At 34.7% G+C, this 23,559-nt stretch overlaps 1 protein-coding gene across 6 annotated transcripts in view; it reads right to left on the reverse strand.

Annotated features, from left to right (window-relative positions):
- Positions 1-333: 333 nt before the first annotated feature.
- The window catches only part of Fermt2 (FERM domain containing kindlin 2), a 76,050-nt gene continuing 52,824 nt past the window's right edge, over positions 334-23,559 (reverse strand). Inside the window, exons 4-17 of one of the 6 annotated variants that reach the window (XM_048793320.1) lie at positions 18,432-18,464; positions 17,881-18,106; positions 17,673-17,775; positions 15,149-15,256; positions 11,641-11,775; positions 10,829-10,878; positions 9,178-9,302; positions 7,034-7,140; positions 6,661-6,882; positions 4,462-4,485; positions 3,926-3,946; positions 3,373-3,497; positions 2,907-3,048; positions 334-1,590 (exon numbers count right to left, since the gene is read on the reverse strand). In XM_048793320.1, the coding sequence (XP_048649277.1) occupies positions 1,417-1,590; positions 2,907-3,048; positions 3,373-3,497; positions 3,926-3,946; positions 4,462-4,485; positions 6,661-6,882; positions 7,034-7,140; positions 9,178-9,302; positions 10,829-10,878; positions 11,641-11,775; positions 15,149-15,256; positions 17,673-17,775; positions 17,881-18,106; positions 18,432-18,464 (1,595 nt within the window). In that variant the 3' untranslated portion in view covers positions 334-1,416. The remainder of the gene's footprint in view (positions 1,591-2,906; positions 3,049-3,372; positions 3,498-3,925; positions 3,947-4,461; positions 4,486-6,660; positions 6,883-7,033; positions 7,141-9,177; positions 9,303-10,828; positions 10,879-11,640; positions 11,776-15,148; positions 15,257-17,672; positions 17,776-17,880; positions 18,107-18,431; positions 18,465-23,559) is intronic. The other 5 variants (XM_048793321.1, XM_048793322.1, XM_015480894.2 and 2 more) reach the window with 5 other exon arrangements.

The following is a 23,559-nucleotide window of genomic DNA, read 5'->3' on the forward strand; positions in this document are numbered from 1 at the left end:
GTAAATTATTCACAACTTTTTTTTTTTAAAGACCAAGAATTATTTTGCTGTTCAAAGCAAATTCTGCTTGAGTAAACTTCTGTTTGTAACTACATTTCTAACAATTTAGATATTCTACATTAATTTTTCAGTATTAGGAAAAATGGGGGGTTTTCAATGTAAGTGCAAGACTTTACCTTAGAGATAAAGCATCTATATCTGGTGACACTTTGGAATACTAGTCAGTTTTCTCACAACATAAGATGTAGGCAAAGCTTTTCCAAAGGCAAAGGTTCACCTCTATAAAGTTAATGTTATATAAACATTAAAAGAAAAGTACTACAAAAAGAAATATTAAATAAAAGGTTTTGCTTTTATTTAAAATAAGATGCATTTATACAGTCTTTAAACCATGGATTATTGGACAATACTGGTAATCCACCCCTCCCTGGCACCCTTTTGGGCTATGTGACCTAGGAATTTTCTGACTAGCACCAATGCAGATTGTAACAGCGCAACAGACTAGAACGTTGCCTAGTCCAGGCATAAGAGTTAAGGACATTGTGGCAAATCATGACCATAAATGAAGTCATTCTTAATTTAGCAGATATTAAAACTGCATATTAATTATCTTTTAAAAGCATTTAACTAATGCAAGGATGCTACATCTAAGCCATTTCTAGTTGTGAAGTTTTTTAAAAAAACTGTACAATTTTATAAAATTTGTGTTTGTACATTAGTTACACAAAATTTATACTTCATAGACCTTTACTTCATATTGTAATGCAAAAGTTGCATATTTTAGGCAGACAGTGAATATGCTGGTGCATACTATAAGAGTAATACAATATGGTGTAAAAATAAAAACACAAGACAATATACATACATGCTTATTCAAGGACAAAAACAAAGCGTAACAGACTAACAGCATTTTCCTTCAAGGTCAAATAATGACATTATTAAATATCGGGCACTTTTTGTATGCCTGATTTTATATTTGGGGAGGGGGATTAAAATGGCTACCGGAAGGTTATTTTAAAACATTAAATCAAATTAAAATACATTAAAATACATGCATTAAACATGATAAATAGACTTCATATAGGTTAAGCCCTGCATAACTTTAGAGTAGATGGCTTATTTCTTACAATTTGGCTTGCTTAAATCACTGATGGTTTATTTCTGATTTGCCCACTATTTCAGTTTCAATTCGTAAGGAATGTGTGCCATATTCAATAGTCCATTTATTGTATCATTTTAGCAGATTACTAGTCGTGCTTGTTAGTGCACATATTAACCAGTCTGGTAAGGCAAAAAAGTTTTTCATGATAAAATGATAAATTTCAAGCTTACTTTAACAAGCAGCATATAACAAACAACAGCTTTTAAAGTTAAATATTGTTATGGCCATGGAGTTTCATTATATAGTATTTCTATTCACACCCAACCACTAGTAAGTTTGTAGAACATCTCTTCATCTAAACTCTCATTCTGGTCTTTTGCACGTGTTGAGAGAAATATGTAGCCACCAATAAATTCATGAACCACTTTGCAATCTACTTCAGTACAAATGAAGGACAATCGGACTTCATCTGCAAACTCTACGGTGACCTAAAACAAAGACAGAGAACTATCAGTTCCAGGAAAACTCCATGTGGCTGGGTCCTGTGAAGCTACTGTGCTTATGTTTAAGGCCTGCCCTAATCATAAAACATGTCAATCCTCAAATAATTACTCTTCTAAAACACTAAAGTAATAATGCCTTTAAGCTGAAAGAATAAGGAAAGTTTGCTACCCTTCCCCACCCCCATCCTTTTAGTTTTCAAGTTCTGAAGAGGAAGACTGAACACAAGGTTTTAGGTCATTAAGTTCCCAAGTGGTCTCTGGTGATTCAATTCTGTCTCTCTTGAAGTCCTGGGAGAAAATCTACTTCCTGTGTTTTATTTAATATTTGCTTCAATATTAACCTTTAGGTATCTTGTTTAAATATTTCAGAAATGAGTTTTATTAAGTGACAGGAACTGTACAACATATCCAATATGACTTTTTAGTAATGATTCTGTTTATTTTATTTTTTGGTACCAGGGATTGAATTCAGGGCCAATCCAACCACTGAGCCACAACCCCAGCCCTATTTTATATGTTATTTAGACACAGGGTTTAGCACTTCGCCATTGCTGAGGGTGCCTTTGAATTCCCAATCCTCTGCTTCAGCCTTCCAAGCCATTGTGCCTGGCCTGTTTATTTTAAATAATAAGGTTAGTGGCAACATGATATATAGTGGTACATGTGCCAGGCTTTAGACCCCCAAACTGTATTAGTTTGAATACTGAATCTGTTATTTACTGTTTGTGGTCATGAACAATGGTGGCCCTTTGGCCTCTAAATTTGAGTGGCCTCATTTGTAAAGTACAGACATCCCATCTACCTTAGAAGGCTGTGATGAGGTTTAGAGATAGGATATAGATATAAACATCTATTATGCCTGGCACAAAGGAGGCATTCAATATATAGTGATGCTATTCTAAGTGGAAGGGACTTATTCACTATAGAAAGACAACCCTAAAAAAGATCAAGCAATATTCTAAGCAAATTGTTATGCCTTTAGAATTTTAGTTATGAAACAGGCAAGTTTAAGTGAGATATGGGTAACCAACCATGGTCTGTACTTTAAGAAATAATGATAAAAATATTCAGTACTTATGAGGCCTCTTTAACTTACTAGATTTTATCATAAAGACTACATATTTAGGTAGCAGTGCTGCTACTTTACCTTTTTAAAAAAATTTTTTTTTAGTTGCAGATGGACACAATACCTTTATTTTATTTATTTATTTTTTTGTGGTGCTGAGGATCAAACCCAGTGCCTCACATGTACTAGGAAAGCGCTCTACCACTGAGTTACAACTGCAGCCCCACTAATTTACCATTTTGATCTCCCAGTTAACATTCCACTGCTTCATGTTGCTGAAGCGCCATGTTTTAATGGCATCTCCTGTGCCGGCATCCATCCTAATTAATCTGTTGTATGCAATTCCAATAAGTTCTTCTTTCTTGCCCCCTTGGAACCTGCAGCATTGAAAAAACCAAACATTTAAAAATGTGCATATGTGGGAAACATATAGGTCTGTTTTTCTTCCAGACAAGTTCTCTCTAACCCTAAATAAAAGTGCTATTCTTGTATGAATAAAAATAGAAATATAATCATTCTGAGTTTGTAATGAAAAAATTAAAAATACAGCAAATACATCTGAACAGTCTTTAAATTTTACTGTAGAACAGGTTAATGTGACTAAGTAGCTATGTGTTAGATGTTTAGCTTCTAATTACAGGAAGCAGAGGAAGTGAAAATGCAGATTAAGGTTTATAGAGGTACTTAGTAGGACCACTGACCTTGCAATGAAGTGTGTGATGCCAAATTCAGGTAATGACTGCCAAGCTTGAATGAATCTCATCTTAGCTTCAATCAGACTCATCTGGGCTACGTTCTGATGGGCCTCCAAAATTCTTGCTGTTATCTAAATATGATTAAATATCATCTTTACCATTGGACATTTTTCTTTCATGGCAGAATTATGATTGAAAGACTGAATTATGTATCCCACCACAAAATCATATATTGTAAGAGTTGAAAATAGAAAATATCTGAAGTTACATTTGGGAATTTTAATAAAGTAATATATTAAATATTTCTAAACTAAAAGATATTCTTAATTTTAGTTTTCATGTATCATAAGGGAAAAAAATACTATTAGTACATAATTGCCAAACTTGAGACGCACATTCTATTATTAAACAGTATACTCATATATGTGTGTGTGTATATATATATACATATGTATACATACATATGTGTATATATATATATATATATACACATACAGAGTTAATAAATTTATTTCTTCCTCTTTTTTTATTTTATTTTTTGTAAATATGAAGAACTTACCAAATCTCTTACATAGCCTGGCTGTAGATGGCAATGCGAAGAAAGAAAAAGGAAGCGGAAAGAAAAAAAAGAGGCAATCAGAAAAAATGGCAATGAAGCAAAGAAAAAGTTGCGGTAACCTGCAAACCAAAATTCCAGCCAAAAACCATGCGAAAAATTACTTTAGGTGGAAACCAAGCAAAGCAAATGCAAGAATGAAAATAAACACAAGGAAGCAGCAATTACTTTCCATTCAGAATACTGAGAAACACTCCCCATTTCAGAATGTTAAATGTTATGAAAATTAAGGGTAGAAATTTGTAGGAAGAAAATAAAAAGTACAAATACCTCTTTTCTTGCCTCAAATACCAGCTCTTACTGGTTAGGGTAAAGCTAATTATTTTAGTAGTAAAATAAAAATTAATACTCAAAAAACTTTTAGTCCTCTCATAATTAGTCAAATATGATACATGCACTGCTTTTCAGAAGTTGAAGACATGAAATAGTGCAGTGCCCATACTGTCTATTTACACAAGAAAAGCAAACTCCTTAATTACCATTTGTTTTTTGCATCCTTTTTCCTGGAAGTAAAAATAAAGAGATGCCATATACTACACTAGGAATTGTGGCCATAATATTAGCCCATTTCAATTTGGACTAACAGAGAAAAACACACAGGACAATTCTTTCCTTTAAAATTAAAAAAAAAAAATCCAATTTGAGTCTCATCATTTAAAAAATACCCAGAGCAAGTTGAGTTAACTTTATATATGTATAATTTGGGGACACTGAAAGTAGCTCAGTTTTAATATAACAAAGGTTAAATTGACCAGCCCAATAGGCAAATCATGTTTATGCCACGGTAGCATGAATGACTGCAGCTGTGGACTCCAGAACACCACTAGATTCAGTTTAACGATTAAGCATTATGCCTGATGAGCAGCACAGTGCCTGAGAAACAGTAGCAGCTAGACTTCTATCAGATTTCCTATGTGCCAGAGTAGTCAAGCATGGAGCCTTCTGGAAACACCTGTAAGTCTAGTTAGAGAAAGGATTTAAGATTGCATTTGATTTGATGTCAGCATGGAAAACCAGAGATCAGGAAAGATCCTTAACCACGGATACACTGCCCTCCTGTCAGTTAAAAGAGAGCAAAACATTTCTTGTCCTCAAGAGAACATATGACTAGTTCAGAGCTCAGGGGTGAAAACTATTATTTCCTGTTATCTGACACTGAAATGATAACATTGCTAAGATTTGAAATCATTCAGAGCCTTTGAAGGCAAATGAATTCACTAATTTTAGAAACAAGTTTCCTTACCAATAATTCTTAAATGAAAAAACTAAGAATAAAACATGAAATTACTACTTCCTTCATTTTCCCTTTTTAACTTAATAATCTACATTCCATAGAGTTCCCCAGGGTAGCATTTCCTCCATTCCTCACTACTCCCACAGCCTATGACTATGAAATAAACAATTTCCATGTAGCTTAAACAACCCCTAAAACTTAAACACAAATACTTTGTGATTAAAACTCCTGAACATTTATAGCTAAATGCCAGACCCATATAATAAACATTAAATTTAAAGTTAAGAAATTAAGTGTCTGAGTATTTAATAGGGACTTTTCATTATGTTTTAAAATATTCCTCAACAAAGATAAAAGTAAAACTAAATAAAAGTGCAATATTTATTCTAAAGATTTTCTCTGCTCCCCCACCCAAACTGAAGCTTTTTCCTTTTATGGCCTGGTGTCTGGTGCGGAGAATAGCAGGGGCTATCCCAAGTGAAATTCCCCTGTGAAGGGCTTGTCGTGTTGCAGTGACGAACCATTTTCCCAAATAGCAAACCGTTTATGGTATTAATTTCCAGGAAAGAAGTTAACAGATAAAAAGCAATAAATTTTAATTACAATTTAGAAAACTTTGTAACCTTGTGCAAAATCTCAGGTTCTAACTGTTAAAATTAAGTCAATGTTGGTGTGTAGACTATTTCTACCCTTATAAAGGTGATTTCAAGGCTGAAAAAATCTATTTCAACAGCAAAAATACGTTTTAAAGATTGTACTGTGAAATGCAGTCTGCTTTGTAATAATTATATAAATTAATAAAACTAAATGGATTAAGGAACATAAAGCATAGACGGTTTTTAATTCCCTAAAAGAACATCCTGTTAATAATTTCCTCAGGCTGTTTAGAATAAATATGAAATCAACTATTCTACCTTGTTGTCTGTCCTGTTAAAATGTGTTTTTAATGATAAATTAAAATGACCAAAGTCTACATTTTTTCCTACTTTATATCATTACTATTATTATTTTCTTTTGGTACTAGGAATTGAACCCAGGGATGCTTAACCAATAATCCACATCCCCAGCCCATTTTTAAATTTTGAAATAGGGTGTCACTAAATTGCTTAGGGCCTAAGTTGCTGAGGCCGATTCTGAACTTGCAATCCTCCTGCCTCAGCCTCTCAAACTGCTGGAATTACAGGCATGCGCCTATTTGTATATTTTATATTCTAACTAGCTGATATGAATTTTTTTATACTTTTTAGCTGTAGTTGGCACAATATTTTTTTGTGGTGTTGATTTTGATTGAACCTACGGCCTTGCACATGCTAGGCGAGTGCTCTACCGTTGAGCCACAACCCCAAGACTAATGACTCTTATTTGATAGAAGAAACAAAATTTAAATGATATGTACAAAATAATAAAACACCAGAAAGCAACAGATTTAAATATAATGAGATACCTGTTTGTTCTTATATTTTTTTAGATACCGTGGGGACACCAAACATTCAGGATTTATATCAGTTGTGATCTGCTCTGGTATTAATTGAGGATCTGGGTTTAAATGCTGCATCTTCAGAAAGGAAAGAATATTCTGAACTTCTAAGTTGTAAGAACTGTCTGCCATGGTCTTGCCTTTGGAGGCTAATCTGCAGGCTGCCATCCAGTGTGCATACTGTTTTTCCTATTGGAAAAAAAAAATACATTGAAGTATGAAATCACATGGTGATGTAGATATCACATGGTGGGTCTTCTGAGGATAAAATGTAAGGATGATTGCTCAACTCACTTAGAATTTACAGAATATAAGGTTTACTTTCAACTGGGAAACTCACATTGTCACAACGAAGCCAGATTTCATTCATGCCCTCTGCGACTGGAATCAGAAGTTTAATGTTAAATTTTTGGCCGGAAATGTTTACATCTGGGGTAACTTCACATCCTGTAATTAAAAAAATTAATTATAAAAGTGCTTAAATTTACTTTTAAGAAATCTCAAACCAATGATAGTTTCATTTTGTGGGTTTTTAACATACTGAATTTTTGTCACCCTTTAGAAATTGATCTGCATATACCTATATATGTGGGAAGTTGATATGAAAATAACTTTGGTATTAAGAATGACACTTTATAGTCTCCAGAAATACATGAATTTATGGGTTATTTAAGAATCTAAGTAATCAACACCTTCAAGCATGAGTGGGGGGGCTTTTTGCAAGAGAATGATGTAATGTGAAGGCTCTCTATGGTCTACTCAAATTGTCTGTGCTTAGTTCATGCCACCCACGATGCCCTAAGATTCCTTGCTCGCCATACTGGAGCAACTGCTCTTTTCACAGAGTACAAGGAATTAAACACCAGTATATTCAGAAAGAAGAAATGTTAAAAATGTCTTTTCTTGGCCTCCACACAAATATTTAAAGTGTTAAATAAAAGAAATAAGAGCACCTCCGTGTCTTATGCATCAAGTCAAATTACTTAGGAATCATTTTTGTAAAAGGAGCCTTTTACAAAATATTCCTCAACAAATACTGATACTTTTATTTGGAGAAGCACATTACTTTATATATGATAAAATATGTACATGCAAAATGTATCCAAAAGAGGCTGGACCCCTGGGAAAAACTGGTCTTCCAAGGGAGATGCAACCTTTGTTAAGAATCAAGCAGCTGGAAACTTCCTAGGAGGCTGCTTATAGCTATTAACTCTAGAAAAATGCCTCCCTCCTTGCTACGTTCTGTATCGCCAACTCTAACTCTCAGCTTGGAATTCAAGTCTGACTGGCGTCTAAATCTCATTGGGAATGAGTTTCAAAACTATTTTTCTAGCCTTTGTTGTAAGGGAATAGAAAGTAAGAGGAGTGAGGAATAGAGACGAGCCAGTCAATTGCAGATTCCACCAGGTATGAAGTGGGTAGGATGTGCTGTGTGAGCTTATGGGAGAGTAGCATTCAGGGGACACAGCTTCTCAGAGGAAGTGGCATCTGACCTGGAAGTGAGCCATGAGACTCTTTAGTGAATAATATCACTCTTTAGTGAATAATATCATCAACAATTTGCAAAATGAGTCGAAGACTGCAGAGAAATCAGTGAGCAGCAGCAGGATGCCTTCCACCTGTACAAGAACCAAACCAACTTAGAGAATAAACAGCATCAACCAAATGAAAGAGGTGAAGCAACAGAGTGAAGAACATATGCCACCAAAATGGGAAATGAAGCTATGGCCCCATAGATCTGAATTTAAAAAGATTAAAGCCAACAGCTGAGTCCTCATCTAGGCTTATCCTAGGCTATAGGAAGCAAGCTTGCTGCAATTGCCACAAGGGAAAGGAAATCTGTCCCTTAAATACCAACTCCTAGTTCTGAAAAGACTTTGGATTTAACAAGACAAAAGGAAACTCAAGTTGACAACAGGAAGGCATCTCAGAAAGCTATCCTGTGCTCCCTTCAGGAAGTCAGGCTGCGCAGAGTAAGAGAGACAAAACCAGGCAGGGAAGTGGCAAACCTAGAGGCGAAGGACCCTGTGTGGGACCAGCTTTATCAGTGAAGGAGGGGAAAAGGAGCAGGATGCCAATGAGGAAGAGAGAAACCAGGAAAGCCTAGGAACAGATGACTGCTTCAAAAGTTAAAAATGAGATGAAAAGACAAAGAGGCAGTCCCTGCAGAATGAGGAAAACCTAACTGTCCTTAATGCTTAAAGATCAAGAGAGAGACACCATAAATTTACTTGACAAGTGAAAAAAGCAGAATCATATAATTCAAGCCAGGTTTTCCGAAAGAGATAACAAACAAAATATTCATGTGGAATTGAACACTCACAACAAGAAAAATGTAAATATAAATAAAAAGCGTATCTAAACATTTAAAAAGTACCCAAAGCAGTAAATAAATTTTAATCCTCCACTCTACCCCAATGCCAGTGAAGTCTATTCAATATCAGACCAACAGAAATTCCATAGGTCATTCAAAGCTTTCCTTACCTCGAAGGTTCATCTGATGAGCAGGTGTGCCACTGGATTCTTCTTTGCTCTTATAGCAAGAAATAGATGTATCTTTGAAAGTGCACCAATATTGCTTATAACCTTTTAAAGTCAGCTTTTTTGGCCTAGTGTCAAGTAGAATTAAGAGAAAAATCCACTTTGAAGTAACTTTGTCAATATTCTTTTAGTAGCAAATCTCACAATGTTAAAAAGTCTTAAGGCAAATTTAACACATGCTAAAATTAGTTCCCTTTGGCCAGTGTCTTAAATTCAGTAGTGCTGGTATTGGATGTGCCCTCCCTTCTCAATTTACTCAGGAAGATCCCACAAACAGGGAACAAGTAGAGGGCCATGTTCCAGGATTTCTCATCACTAGCAGCTCACTGGAAAGGCGAGGAAAAGAAAGGTAAAGTAAATGTCCATAAGTTGAAGCTTTCTAGGCCCCATAACAACCTGTGGGGGCATGGGTGTTTGCAGGGTTGCCTCTGGAGCCTCTATGAAGAAGCAAGTTTACTTGGCATGACTGGAAGTAAAAGAGGTTGTTGGTCATGGTGGTGTACGCTTGTAGTCCCAGCGGCTCAGGAGGCTGAGGATCCTGAGTTCAAAGCCAGCCTCAGCAAAAACGAGGCACTAAGCAACTCAGTGAGACCCATCTCTAAATAAAATGCAAAATAGGGCTGGGGATATGGCTCAGTGGTCAAGTGCCCCTGAGTTCAATCCCTGGTACCAAAAAAAAAAAAAAAAAAAAGGGAGGGCTTAATTCTCTTGGATACATATCAATGCTGACATTAAGTTGCCATGCCAGTGTCAAACACAGGAGATGCCAGATCAGTCAAGAAGGTGCAGGTAGGGGAGAAGAGTGGCATTTGAAATCTTGCTCTTATCTCAAAAATGTTACATATGTTCATCTGTTGTATGTTCAGCTATGGTTTATTCTACAATAATTTTATAACATACAGTAGAAAAAAGTATATTCGGCATCACCTCCTCCTTTTATTTATTTATTTTTGGTACTGAGGGTCTAACCCATGCTTTACCACTGAGCCATATCTCCAGTCCATGTTATTTTTTATTTTCAGCCAGGATTTTATTAAGTTGCTGAGGCTGGCCTCAAACTTGCAATCCTCCCATCTCAGCCTCCTGAGATGCATCTCACCCAGCTCATCTCCTTTCTTTCTTCCCCTGTCTACCTTAATGACCAGTTCTCTGGATTCTGTGGAGATACAACTGTATTTTGACTGTTTAAAAATCTGAACAGATATATTGGGACCTTACATAAAACGATATACATAATAATGATATATAACTTATTAGAATCTAGAGCTCTGTACAGGAAATAACCACTGGCAGCTGTCAACTAAGGTTCAGAGGGACTGTGCCAGTGTATTGCTATTTCAGCATCTATATGATGAAATCTAGATTTCATAAGTTTGTTTGAAGAAAAATATTTATGAGCTAAAACAATGATTGCTGTGATTTTAGTTTGGTAAACATGATTATTTTCTTTCGTTATAATTTAAGTGTTTATCTAATCAGTATATCCTTAAACAGAGGCTTTTGCCAAACTTATTATAAATTTAAATAATGTGAACATGACAGTCCTGACACTTATTGTTTAGTAGTACCTGGAATCTCCCACTTTTTCACTTACTTGAAAACTTTGATATAGTCAGCAAGTTCAGGAATGGAAGTAATATCACCCTAGGGAGAGAACAAAATAATTTTTCTTCCTTTTTTTGTAATTTGAAATTTTAACAAACAGAATTAAGTAAAATACAGATTATAAAGATTTAAAAGATATAATCATATTACATGGACGTATGGATATTTTCTTCTTCTTATAAACACATTTTCAAATAGGAGAAATTAATAAAAATTTGAAAAAAATAACAACTACATACCCCCAAAGGATACAATGTTACTTCTAAATGCTATTTGTAGATGCATATGGAAATTCTCTAAATCATAACAGCCTTGAAAAGTTTTCCTACAGCAATAACTAATTCCTTAGCTTTAAAAACAAACTTATTTAAAAACTATAAGACCTATTTCTCTCTTCTCTTTGAAATATTTCAAATAAGTAGATCACTAAATTTAGATGAAATTTTCCTTTGTAGAAATATTTTCCACCACTTATAAAAGAATGTAGGAGAATATGCAGAGGACCAGAAGATTCATCTTTAGTGTGTTCCAAGCTCTAGATACCACATACAATGTACACCCCCCAACCCATTCTGCACCCCAGTTGGGGATGTAGCTCAGTGGTAGAGTGCATGCATAAGGCCCTGGGTGCATGCATGATTCCCAGCACCTCAAAAATAAAACTTTCCTGAAAAATCTATATCTGACTTTTCTAAAGCATTAAATATTTCTCTCTACCCCCCAAATACTTTCTGAGAACTAAAATCCACAAAAAGTTAAGCATCCATTCAAACTCAGTTGGTCGGTAAAGATTCACCTTACCAAAATTGTTGATGTTTTACCCCCTTCCAAAGTAATCTCCAAGTCTGAGAGGGCAGCATCTACTTCATCAACTTCTTTGTCACTGTTGTTCAAATGATTCTCTGATGTCATGATTGACAGCTTGTTGATATGATACTGAAACCAGAAATGACATTTTATTGAAACGATTAGTAGAACTGTAAAACTTTAAAATGAAATTACTATCTGAATCTATACTGAATGCTTTTTATCACCTAATTTGAAAAACTAAGTGTCCAGGAACTAGAATGACAGAAAGGTTAAGGGCATGGCACCTTATCAATATCAAACCTTGCTAATAAATATTTATCCAAAGTAAGTAAGTAGGTCTCTGTTTGGAACATGCATAAGGTCTTTTGTAGGAATGGATTAACACTGGTTGTCTTATGTTACTACTGCCACCCAGAGCAGAAAATTCACACTGCCTTATGTACTATTACTCAGGAGATAGTTATCACCATCACAGCTTTAGGAGGCAGCTACAAAGTCCATTTTTTTTCCTCCATTTTCAACTCAATGCTCTATATTTTCAGTTTCATAAGATTGATAAAAGATGTTGATATATGTGTACACATATATATGATTTATGTCAAAAGAAAAGATTTCAAGTATTACTAAACAATAAGTGTCAGTTTTATTGTCATGTTCTCATTTATACGTTCATATATACATATATATGGAGAGCACATATGTGCACAAGAGTGGGTAGGCAGTGAGTAGACATTAACTATCCTATATGTGCAAAGAAAAAATTCTTCATTATAAAATTCCTTATTTTAAATTAAACTTAGTGACTTAAAAAATAGATTATTATCTATTAAATGCTGATGTTAAGCTTAATTAAGTCAGCAGAATATTTAACTTAAAATCAGTTACCTTTTAAAGGAATAAGCAGCACTTTGCATTTCTGAAGTATTCATTTACTTAATAAAATCTACTTGTGGGAATATTTAGTGAACTAATCTAAGGCCAATTATCAATGTTTCTCTGTGTTTTAAGGTGTAGTCATGAGTAGTTTCTGGTTATACTTTCAGTTATGCTGAAGCAAGATCCTTAACTTCCATGGTCATAAATGATGGAGAATAAGATAGTCTGAGGCTCAGGAATGACCCCAAATGTTATGAGTATATTAAGAATCATGTGGAGAGTTGGCTAAAAATACAGAGCCTTAGGTTCACCCCAGAGATTCTGATTCAGTAAATCTGGGGTCCAACCTGAAATCTGCATTTTTACTAAGTGCCCTAGGTAATTTTGATGCAAAAAGCCCTTATGGGATTTGTCATAAAATCCAGCTTTGTTTTCAAATGTATATGGGGTTATCTAATAAACGTTATAATACATACTTGGACCTAAATGCTTTAAAACAAGCAATGTTACTAACAAAATTCCACAGCTTGTTTTGAATTATCCTTGTTTTTTGTTTTGTTTGTTTTGTTTTTAACTATAGTGTATTTTATACAAGGATCCAGATGCTCTAGAATAATTCAGAGGGTATGCTGTGTCTGAAAAATTGCTGGGTATCTCCTCACCATACTTTCAAAGTTTCCATCTAATAGACTTTGGGTCAATTTATCAGTAGGCTTCTAACAACTCAAGGTATTTGTACTCTAAAATTCTCTCCTTAAATTTACATTGTAAGGCCAGGTGAGCTGGCACATGCCTGTAATCCGATTGGGTTGGGAGGCTGACAAGAGGACCATGAGTTCAGCCAGCTTCAGCAAAAATGAGGTAACTAAGCAACTCAATGAGACCCTGTCTCTAAATAAAATACAAAATAGGGCTGGGGATGTGGCCAAGTGGTCGAGTGCTCTGGAGTTCAATCCCTGGTATCCCACCCCCAATCTAGATTTTTAAGATGGTTCAGGAAGACCATACTGTGAGATTATTCAGTTCCCCTGAATTAAAGTCTGTTGTCTCTGAGGTATTTTTATGGTACTGATATGGAATATCCATTCTACAATATTCTGGGTTGCAGCATATTGCCATTTTTGTAAAAATGCAACTGTATACTCCTTCAACAATTGTTTTTTGAGCATCTACTATGTGCTGACTAAAAAAATAGAAATACTATTTTTATAATAAAAAAGATGCAAATCAATACAATATAATAAAGTCTATGATCTTTCACATGTATATTTTAAATGTGTATTCTGTGACTGGCAAAACTTCCAATAAAAAATTATGTGCTCATATTCAAATTGAGAAAGATGTAGATAGAAAATCATAAAAAAGTGAGGGACTCCCAGTAACATGCTCTAGAATTTAATTCAAGAAATTCTTCAGATAGTCTGAATCATCCAGAAACAACACAGGATTCTTAATTGTTGATAAATCAAATCTCTAGAAATTAAAAAAAAAAATCATCCAAATGTCAATACGGATTTTCCTTAACTGTATTCCTTTTTAATTTTCTTCTTTTACCTGGCAACCTAGTAGTTGTTCTGGCTTTCTAATGACAACTTTTGAGTTTAACTGAAAACTTTTCTGGGTGCCTAAGTGTGTCTGAAAGATTCTGTTTGTGCTCTAAGGAAAAACCAAAATGGTTTTTATGGTGGAAGCTCTTAATAACTGTGTCAGCTCTGCTTCTGTACTTCTATTTAAAGGACATCAACTGTATCAGGACTTCTGGTGACACTACAATCTCATCATAATTAGAGAACAATTGCCAAAGACTTACTCAAATATATAAAACTTGAGAACGATGAATTAATACTGAACTTCAATCATCTATTTCTAAGGGGACTCATTTGGGGTTACCACTCTAAAGGTATTTTATTAGAGGATATATATTGGTAAGGAAGTGAATAATTTTTAATTTTTTTAGGGTACTGGGATTGAATCCAGGGTTGATTTACCTCTGAGCTTCATCCCCAGCCCTTTTTTATTTTGGAACAGGGTCTCACTGAGTTGCTTAGGGCCTCACTAAGTTGCTGAGACTGGCTTAGAACTTTAAAATTTTTTAAAAGCACCACTATAGTTCTAAAGCAGGTGATGTGTAAGTATACAATTGGAAAGCACTGGTTAAATCTAAGGAAAACATCAGCTATCTACTTCTTAATGATTATCATTTTAAAAACATCTCTGTTTACTTTCATTAATCTCCTGAAATTTTATCACTTAAAAAGATATTATTTCTGCCAACAGTCCATTTTACAACATGTCCGGCCACTATGCAGGTAGGTATCATTTCAAAAATCTGATATTATCAAGGAAAACTTGAATAACATTAAATTAATAGACATTTTGGGGTGGGAGATATTCCTCCCCCACCTGCCAAATACAGAAAAGTAATAAAATATACCACTGAACTCTCTTAAGACAAAAAAAATATAAACTAAATTTATCATTTACTTTGCTTTTAAAAGAGCCTATTCACTTTCTACATAGCAAAAGATAATTTATCAAATGCTACTAGAAATACTAGGCCACTCTACTATTTAAAAACCACTCTTCTTTCTCTTTCCTTCATTTACCAAATCTTTCAATCTACCTGCAAGGCTGCAAACATCATCATTTCTTCTTCTGTGCATTCGATTTCTTCTAGGAGAATAGCCCACTTAGCCTGCTCATAAAGCTGATTGATTCTGATTGCATCATACTGCAGAACAAAAGAAACACTTCTTTTGTAAAATATTACCATTAAAGTTTTTAACTCTGAGCATTCACTTTTTAAAGCTTGGAAAGAAAAACAGAACATAAACTTATTTTTTCTGAGATTTATACTCACTATTAAATAATCAACTCTAAAAAGAAAGCTATTTATAGGGTTAGATATATCTATACATACCAAAATCTAGTTTTCTACTCAAAAGTGACATTAAAATATGACAGAAGATAAGTATTCAGCATTAGAAATAGGTTTGGGGTGGAGAGAAACAGATTCATGTTATTTTCCAGGGAAATAACTATATATTATAATTTTAATGTAAAAAATCTAGATTGAGGACTTGAAGGTATTAAAAAGTAAGTTATAACTACAGATTGCTTTTTATTATGATTATTGCAACTTGCCAAAATAAAATAAAAAATCAGCTATTTGGGGAAACATCTTGCTCAATGTGGGGAAGCACACCCAGAAAAAGTGGCAGGTACTTGGAAGCAATAGTTATTTTAAGTATTCAAAACAGATGGCACATATGCATTTATAGAAAGTATATTTACTTAAAAGTTACTCAACTATTAATTTAACTATATTAATAAAAAACAATATCCAAGAGCAGTAAGGTACACCTGGGATCCCAGTGGCTCGGGAGGCTGAGGCAAGAGGACCACAAGTTCAAAGCCAGCCTCAGCAATTTAGTAGGGCCCTGAGAAACTCAGGAAGACCCTGCCTCAAAAATGAGGTGGCGGGAGGGCGGGGGTAGAGATGTAGCTGAGTGGTTAAGTGCCCCTGGGTTCAATCCCTGGTTACCCCACCACCATCAAAAACATAAATAAATTAAACCAATAGTAACATCTTAAGAATGCTACCTTAAAATATCAACAAAATACACCTTCATAATGAAACTGTTCCCAAATAACTTTGGTTTTACTGAAAGTAGATATGATATAGCCTGAAAACAGATTAAAATTATTTTTTGTAGTTCTATTATGTACATTTTGCTGTTTTATAAGGCACATAATAAAAGATGGGTATACACATAAAATCTAGACTAAGGCTAGACTGTAATCTTGAGCAGTCAAGAGAAGCTTCTCCCAGTATGTTTCAGTAGTAAAGGAGCCAAACGTCTGTGCCAACTTTATTCTGTGGGGGATGGTGTCTACATTTTCACAACAAAGTTAAATTTTACCAGGAAAGCAAAGCACTATAGTAGCACAGATCATACCAATCACAGAAAAACAGGTAACACTGTGTGGCTAATTATTAGGAAGAAATGTAGACTTAAAAATGTACATGACATAAAAACAAGTGTTTTTTTTGAAACAAGATCTTCTGGCGTACAGTTAGTATCTGAAAGTAACAGAAAAGGCAATCTTATAGAAAACTCTTCTTTCCCTTACTGTGTATTTACTTGTGGTGCCAGAGATCAAACCCAAGGCCTCACACAGGCCGGGGAAGTGCTTACCACTGTGTCACATCCCCAGCCCTTCTTACAGTATAACTGAAAAAAGATGTTAAATTAAGCAAAAAGCTAAAAACAAAAACAAAACCAAACAAAAAAACCCATGCTAAGTGAAGTTAGCCAATCCCCCAAAACCAAATGCCGAATGTTTTCTTTGATATAAGGAGGCTGATTCATAGTGAGATAGGGAGAGGGAGTATGGAAGGAATAAACGAACTCTAGATAAAACAGAGGGGTTTGGAGGGGAAAGGAGGGGGCAGGGAGTTAAAAATGACGGTGGAATGTGATGATCATTATTATCCAAAGTATGTGTATAAAGACATGAATTGGTGTGAATATACTTTGTATACAACCAGAGATATAAAAAATTGTGCTCTATATATGTAATAAGAATTGTAATGCATTCTGCTGTCATATATAAATTAAAAAAAAAAACAAAAAACAAAACAAAAAAACAACAAAAAACAAAACCCAAGCTGGGTGTGGTAGTACACACCTGTAATCCCAGCTACTAGGGAGATGAGGCAGGAGGATCATAAATTCAAGGCCAGCCTTGGCAATTTGGTGAAATCCTGTCTCAAAATAAAAAAATAAAAAAAGGATGGGGGTGTATCTCAGTGGTAGGGCAGACCTGGATTCAATCCACGGTACCCACCCCCAAAAAGAACCACATATCTTTGCCATTCTGTACTACTAAACTAGTACATTTTAAATGTAAATCAACCAAAAATTTAATTATCTTAACAAAAAAGGCTTAATCATGGTTTCAAACTACTAAAATAATAGACCCTTTTAAAATACAAATGCCTTTGCATAAAGGTTTGGGTTTTTAATATTATTTAAAACTTGCTATAAACAAACAATTCCTTTTCTCCACCAACTTCCAAAAAAAAAACAACATCCAAAAGAACAGAAATAAAAAGAAAGAAGATCCCTTTAAGCCCTTGATACCTTTGGATTCAAATCAAAAAAGCTGTAATACTTGAATCGAAGCAGCAAGGCCTCATTTTCCTTCACATCTTGTTCCATAAGAGATCTTGAGGAATCAAGCCACCTGAGCAGTAAGAGCAGTGGAACAAAGCAAAACAGAATCAACATATATTTCTACCTCTAAGTGGATAAATAAATTCTTCAATTCTATCCATAACTTAAAACTTACCCTTGGTTGATTTTTGCTTTATCGAGAAGAGCTTGAGGCTTGAACATTTTTGCCAAGATTTCTGGTGATGTAATCGGTTGACTGACAGCAAGTATACCAGGATTGCCTTCTGACAGAGCACTGTCTCCAAACCAAGCAGAAGTTGGTGACAAGGGGCTTCCATCATGAGCATCATAAGTGGGGGTCATGGTTTTACTATAAAGTCCTGGGCTTGAATATATACTTCCTGATAACATGAAAATGAGGTAGTTAAGGAAGGAGCACAGTATCTCAAGTTCTCAATAACAACATACACTATGATATAGAGCACACTGTGAAACACAAGCTTCAATCTGGAAAGAAAGCTTTAGCACATTATTTTACCTTTCTCAAGAACATGTGAACTCAACTCCACTTGCATAACATTAGAATGCATAATAACAAAGCCATAAAAAAATAATTAAATTGTCAGGAAATCTGGGGGAAAAGTAAGTTCAAAGAAATTAGAAAATAAGGACACAGCTGAAGCAGACAGACCAACAATTTTTGTGTTTAATTGTGGTAAGGCTCACCTTTCAGAGGGCCAATGTAAAGAACATCAGTGCCTACAGGAAAGGAAAGAAAGGAATTCAGAAGGTAAAGGAAAGACAACGATAGAGGACAGAAACAAAAGCATGAAAAGAAAAAAGAAAAAGAAAAGATTTTTTTCCTAATTGTGAATAATAAATTGAAGTAGACATTTCAAGTGGATTTAAGAATAAAGAACCCTAGAAGCTACAACTTAAGTAAAACAAAATTTCTTGTCCAAATTAAAAGAATAGAAGTTGTGCTTTAGTTAAACATACAATGAAATGTCCATATAAATAAGAAATTTTTTTTTTTTTGGCGGAGGAGTTGGGGTAGGTACTGGGGATTGAACCTGGGGTGCTTAACCATTGAGCCGCATCCCCAGCTCTTTTTTTATTATTATTTTTTTAAAATTTAGAGACAGAGCCTTGCTAAGTTGCTGAGGCTGGCTTTGAATTTCAATGATCTTCCTGCCTCAGCATCCCAAGCCACCACTGTGCCCTGCTAGGAAAGCAATTTTTTTAAAAAATTTATTTTTTAGTTGTAGTTGGACACAATATTTTCTTATTATGTTTATTTTTTTATGTGGTGCTGAGGATCAAACCTAGGGCCTCACACATGCTAGGCAAGCACTCTACCACTGAACCACAACCCCAGCCCATAGGAAAGCAATTTTATGTTCAAGTTCTCAGCAAACAGCTAAACTAGTTTCAATAAATATACAAATGAGGTATTAAGATTTTCTGTATAGAAAATGTTGAAGTCAATTATAAGAACTTGGGACTGCTCTGATAGAGATTAACAAAAATTGTTTAATGACAAAAATGAAATGCAAACTATGACATATTAAAATCTTATAATTATGAAAACTAGATATGCAAATATATACTCACACATGTAAATTAACACAGAAAGGGTACTGTCATATTGCATTCCAAACTTCATAGTTATCAAGAAATAGTTGGCTCTTGAGAGGGAGTAGCCAGGGAATAAATTTTAAAGGAATTTTTGCTTTTGGTTTAGTATATTTTCTGTATAATTTGAATTTATTATGATGCTGTATTCAATGCATGACTACTATGATATAAAAAAATGAAATCCATTTTATTGAGTGAAGAAAACACAATGTGTACATAACACAATTCCATTTTAGTTGGGGAAAAACAAATTGAAAAAATATATAGCTCTATAATAACCAAATACTTACTATGAACACACATTACTTGTACTTAAAAATAGTTTTGAAAAATGTTTTGTTGCTTAAAATGGTAGTTCGAGTTAGAAAAAAAAAATGGCATCCTACATGAGTGATTTTTCTGTGCTCGCTTCGGCAGCACATATACTACATGAGTGATTTTTCTAAGAGTACCAAGCAAGTATAGATTATTTTCTACATTAATTTTGAATCTAGATTTTTCCTTTTCTAGCTGTCTTTAAGATTTTTTAGAAAAGTTTATGATGAGATAATTTTCTATTTACACAATAAATTCTGATATTTATTAAACTTTGTAAATCTCTGACCAGATTGAAGAATGTATTATTACTTTGAAAAATTGCTTCCTCCTGACTTGGAATCAGTTACCTCTTCACAGACCAGATATTTACATGGGTTAGGGTTAGGGTTAGGGGTTAGGGCTAGGGTTAGGGTTAGGGCAAAGCATTTAAGAGCATGCCACCTAAGCACAGCCATGTAAGGCAAGGTAACTCAGATATTTCATCATAATTCTCTTTATGAATCTGAATTTTAAAGTCTGAAAATTATTAATTCACTTAATCTTTTACCTCTTGAAAAATTATTTTAAAAAATAAGCTTTGTTGGGTTGGGGTTGTGGGTCAGTGGTAGAGTGCTCGCCTAGCACATGTGAGGCCCTTGGTTCAATCCTCAGCACTGCATAAAAATAAATAAATAAAATAAAGGTACTGTGTCCAACAACAACTGAAAAATAAATGTTTTTTTAACAAAGCTTTGTTGAGATATAATTTGCATACTAATATTTTAGCAAAGATATCTATTAGAATTCAGAAAATAATTTAAATGTTATAATTGGAGAGATGCTGTTCCATAATGATTATAAAAACCTAAGTACGGAGGCCAGACAGACCTGAAGATACTTTCTAGCTCTGCTCCTTATTAACTTTGTGACTGGACAAATTAACCCCTGAAGGAGTCTTTCCTCAGAAGCAAAATGGGGATGTCACCAAAATTGCAGGAGTTTTTTTGGGACCAAGTGAAAGATACCACACATGTTAGTATGTGTATAACTTTGTCTGTGTGTCGGGGGAAGGGGGAGAACTTGCATTATAAGCTTATTCTATCCGGGTAAATTTTCTTCTAGCATATACACTCTTAATAAATGTATTTTTTAAATAAATAACATATACCTATTCTTCAACCATTATAAATCAGAGACAACCTAGAGGGAAAATAAACTATGAGCTTATTTGTGATACTGTTTTAAGCCCACTTTCCTAACAAACCAAAGTCTCTAAATATGAATTCATATTAGATGTGATTTCTAAAAGGGGAAATATGAGTAGGTTGTTCAGTCCAAATTATTATGGGTTAATCAAGGTTCTGTAGCATAATAATTCAGTGAAAAGACTGATGTTAATTGTTGTAATTCAGTAGTTTAAGTTATACTAACCAGATTTCCTACATTTTTGTCATTATCACTGCAGTTGAAGGGAAAGGAAAAAAACATTATGAATGAACTATTAGAAAATCATCCAATACTTCCAATTCCTCTAGTACCTACTGTCTTGTCTTATTTATAAAACACAAACTGGGATTTTTTTTATATACTTTTAATACCCAAGAATCAGCTTCTAGCCATTCTGGATATTCTAAAAATTTCGAGATTTCCTGTTTACTGGGCCAGCAGAGTCTTAGAATTTCTATGCATTTTGGTTTCTGGGCACCAAAATTCCCCTTGCTTCATAAATTCTAACTCTGAAAGACCTTCAGTGTTATTTGGATGATGTGAAACTATTCTGTCATACATGTACAGTGTAAAAATTTCCTAAGGAATTTAAATTTAAAATTATTTTTTATTTAAGGTAAACAACTCTACAAAAATTAAGCAAAAGCTAGGTGTGGCCTCTGGTCACTGACACATTTGCTTTGTTTGCTGACCTTTGAGCCCAGGTCTGCCCTGTTCCAAAGCCAGCACTCTGACCACCACCCCACATGCTGAACCCTCCTCCATCCCTTCCTGTTCTTTTTGAGTATGCAGACCCTTACTTATAGCAAATCTGTAAGTGGCCAGAAGCCATACCTAGCTCTTGCCTAATTTTTGTAGAGTTGTTTACCTTAGAGGAAAAAAAAGAAAAGAATTTTAAATTTAAATTCCGCAGGAAATCTAGACACTGTACTCTACATGTGTGGTGGCAATCAGAATAGTTTCATAACATCTAAATTAAGGCAAGTGACTTAATCACTCTGAATTTTTCTTATAATGGCATTTATCTTTCAGAATTGTTATGAAAATTAAACATATTACATATAGTATTCGGGACCAGAAATTGGTCAATAAAATGTAGCTGATAATAATATAATTCAAGAAAAACATCGATTTCCTCTTTGAAAAGGATCCCTTGCACATAAACAGTCCAGAAGTGTCCCTAAGGGCACTCAAAGCTGTCCAAAGGTCAAGCCTCTGAGAGAGAAGAACTCAGGAATGGTACACAGACCAGCAATAAATAGCAGCTGCAGTCTGAGTGAAAAGAACTAACCAGTGGTGGGAAGAACAAGGGAGCCCAAGATCGGGCAGGGCAAGAATTGAAGAGGACACTATTCTTGGGTACAAGCCAGCCAAAAATTGGGCAGTTTAGGAACAGCACCAAGATGGAACCACAAGAGTGCAAGTTAGTATCTAAAGTAGAGGCTGGTTATCTCCTAAAGATACAATCAAAATTATCCTTGCATTTTCTCTTAAATAGCTAGGATGTAAACTACTGTCTGAGCAGATTAAGTACAGCGGAGCCCTTTTAACCACTTAACTGACTCACTTGTTTACCAAATTGCCTCAATCCCACCCCTGGCCCCATAAAACCCACAACATTTTGAAATCTACAGCTGGCAAATGACTCTCTAAACCCACCAAATTATTTATACCAGTTTCATTTGTTACAGAATTCAAATAAAGCTGGGAAACATAAAACATGAAAAAACAAAGAAGTGCAGAGCCTATGACAACTACAGTTAACTGTCCTGGGCACCTGGGAAAGTTAGAACGACTTGCTGAGTTAGGTGATGACCAGCAATTCCCAAAGACTAGGACAGAAGATGTGGCAAAAATCTATAGACTTTATGATCTTGTTTTGCAGACTTCAAATTTTCACTCAACTTTGACCTGAAACCAGAAATCTTTAAAAGCACATACTACAGACACGGGACATAGTTTATAATAATAAAAAAAAAACTTCAAAACTCCAACCAGCAGACCCATACTAAGAAGGTCTGTAGACCCACATTATAAAAGCAGATGAAGGAGTGTATATTTATGCTTTTAAGATAACTTATTTAAGATATTAACTTTTTTCTTCTTTAACTGAATTTAGGGTGGGGGAAAAGCTGACTCAAAACTGTCCCTTTGGTTGGCAGGGCTGGGGATGGGGAAGATGGGGGTAGGAGGGAGAACTTTCAGTATATTTGAAAACATTGTCCCCCACTTCAGAGGCCAGTTGCAAGAACATATTATCACCTGTGTGCTTCTGGTCAACTGGTTATAGGTTAGATATTCCCATACCCTCTCCCTGGGTTTCATGATTTACTAGAAAGGCTCAGAGAACTCAGGACAGTTTATTTACTAGATTACAGTTTATTACAAAAGCATACAACTGAGGAACAGTGAAATGAAAGAGATGCATAGGGCAAGTTATGTGGTAAGTACACAGACACACCCATGTCCTTTCTAGGGACACTACTCTTGAAGAATCTCCACATGTTCACCAACCTGGAAACTCTCTAAAATCCCATCTTTTTGGGGTTTTATGCAGGGTTAACTATATATTTTAAGAACAATTGCTTAAAATGATTAATGTGGTTTGGATGTGGTTTGTCTCCAAGTGCTGGAAGTTTGATCCCTAGTGTGTCAATGTTAGGTAGTCAGAACATTAAGAGGTAGGGCTTAG

Source organism: Marmota marmota, unplaced genomic scaffold (assembly GCF_001458135.2).
Source record: "Marmota marmota marmota unplaced genomic scaffold, marMar, whole genome shotgun sequence".
Taxonomy (NCBI): Eukaryota; Metazoa; Chordata; class Mammalia; order Rodentia; family Sciuridae; genus Marmota; species Marmota marmota.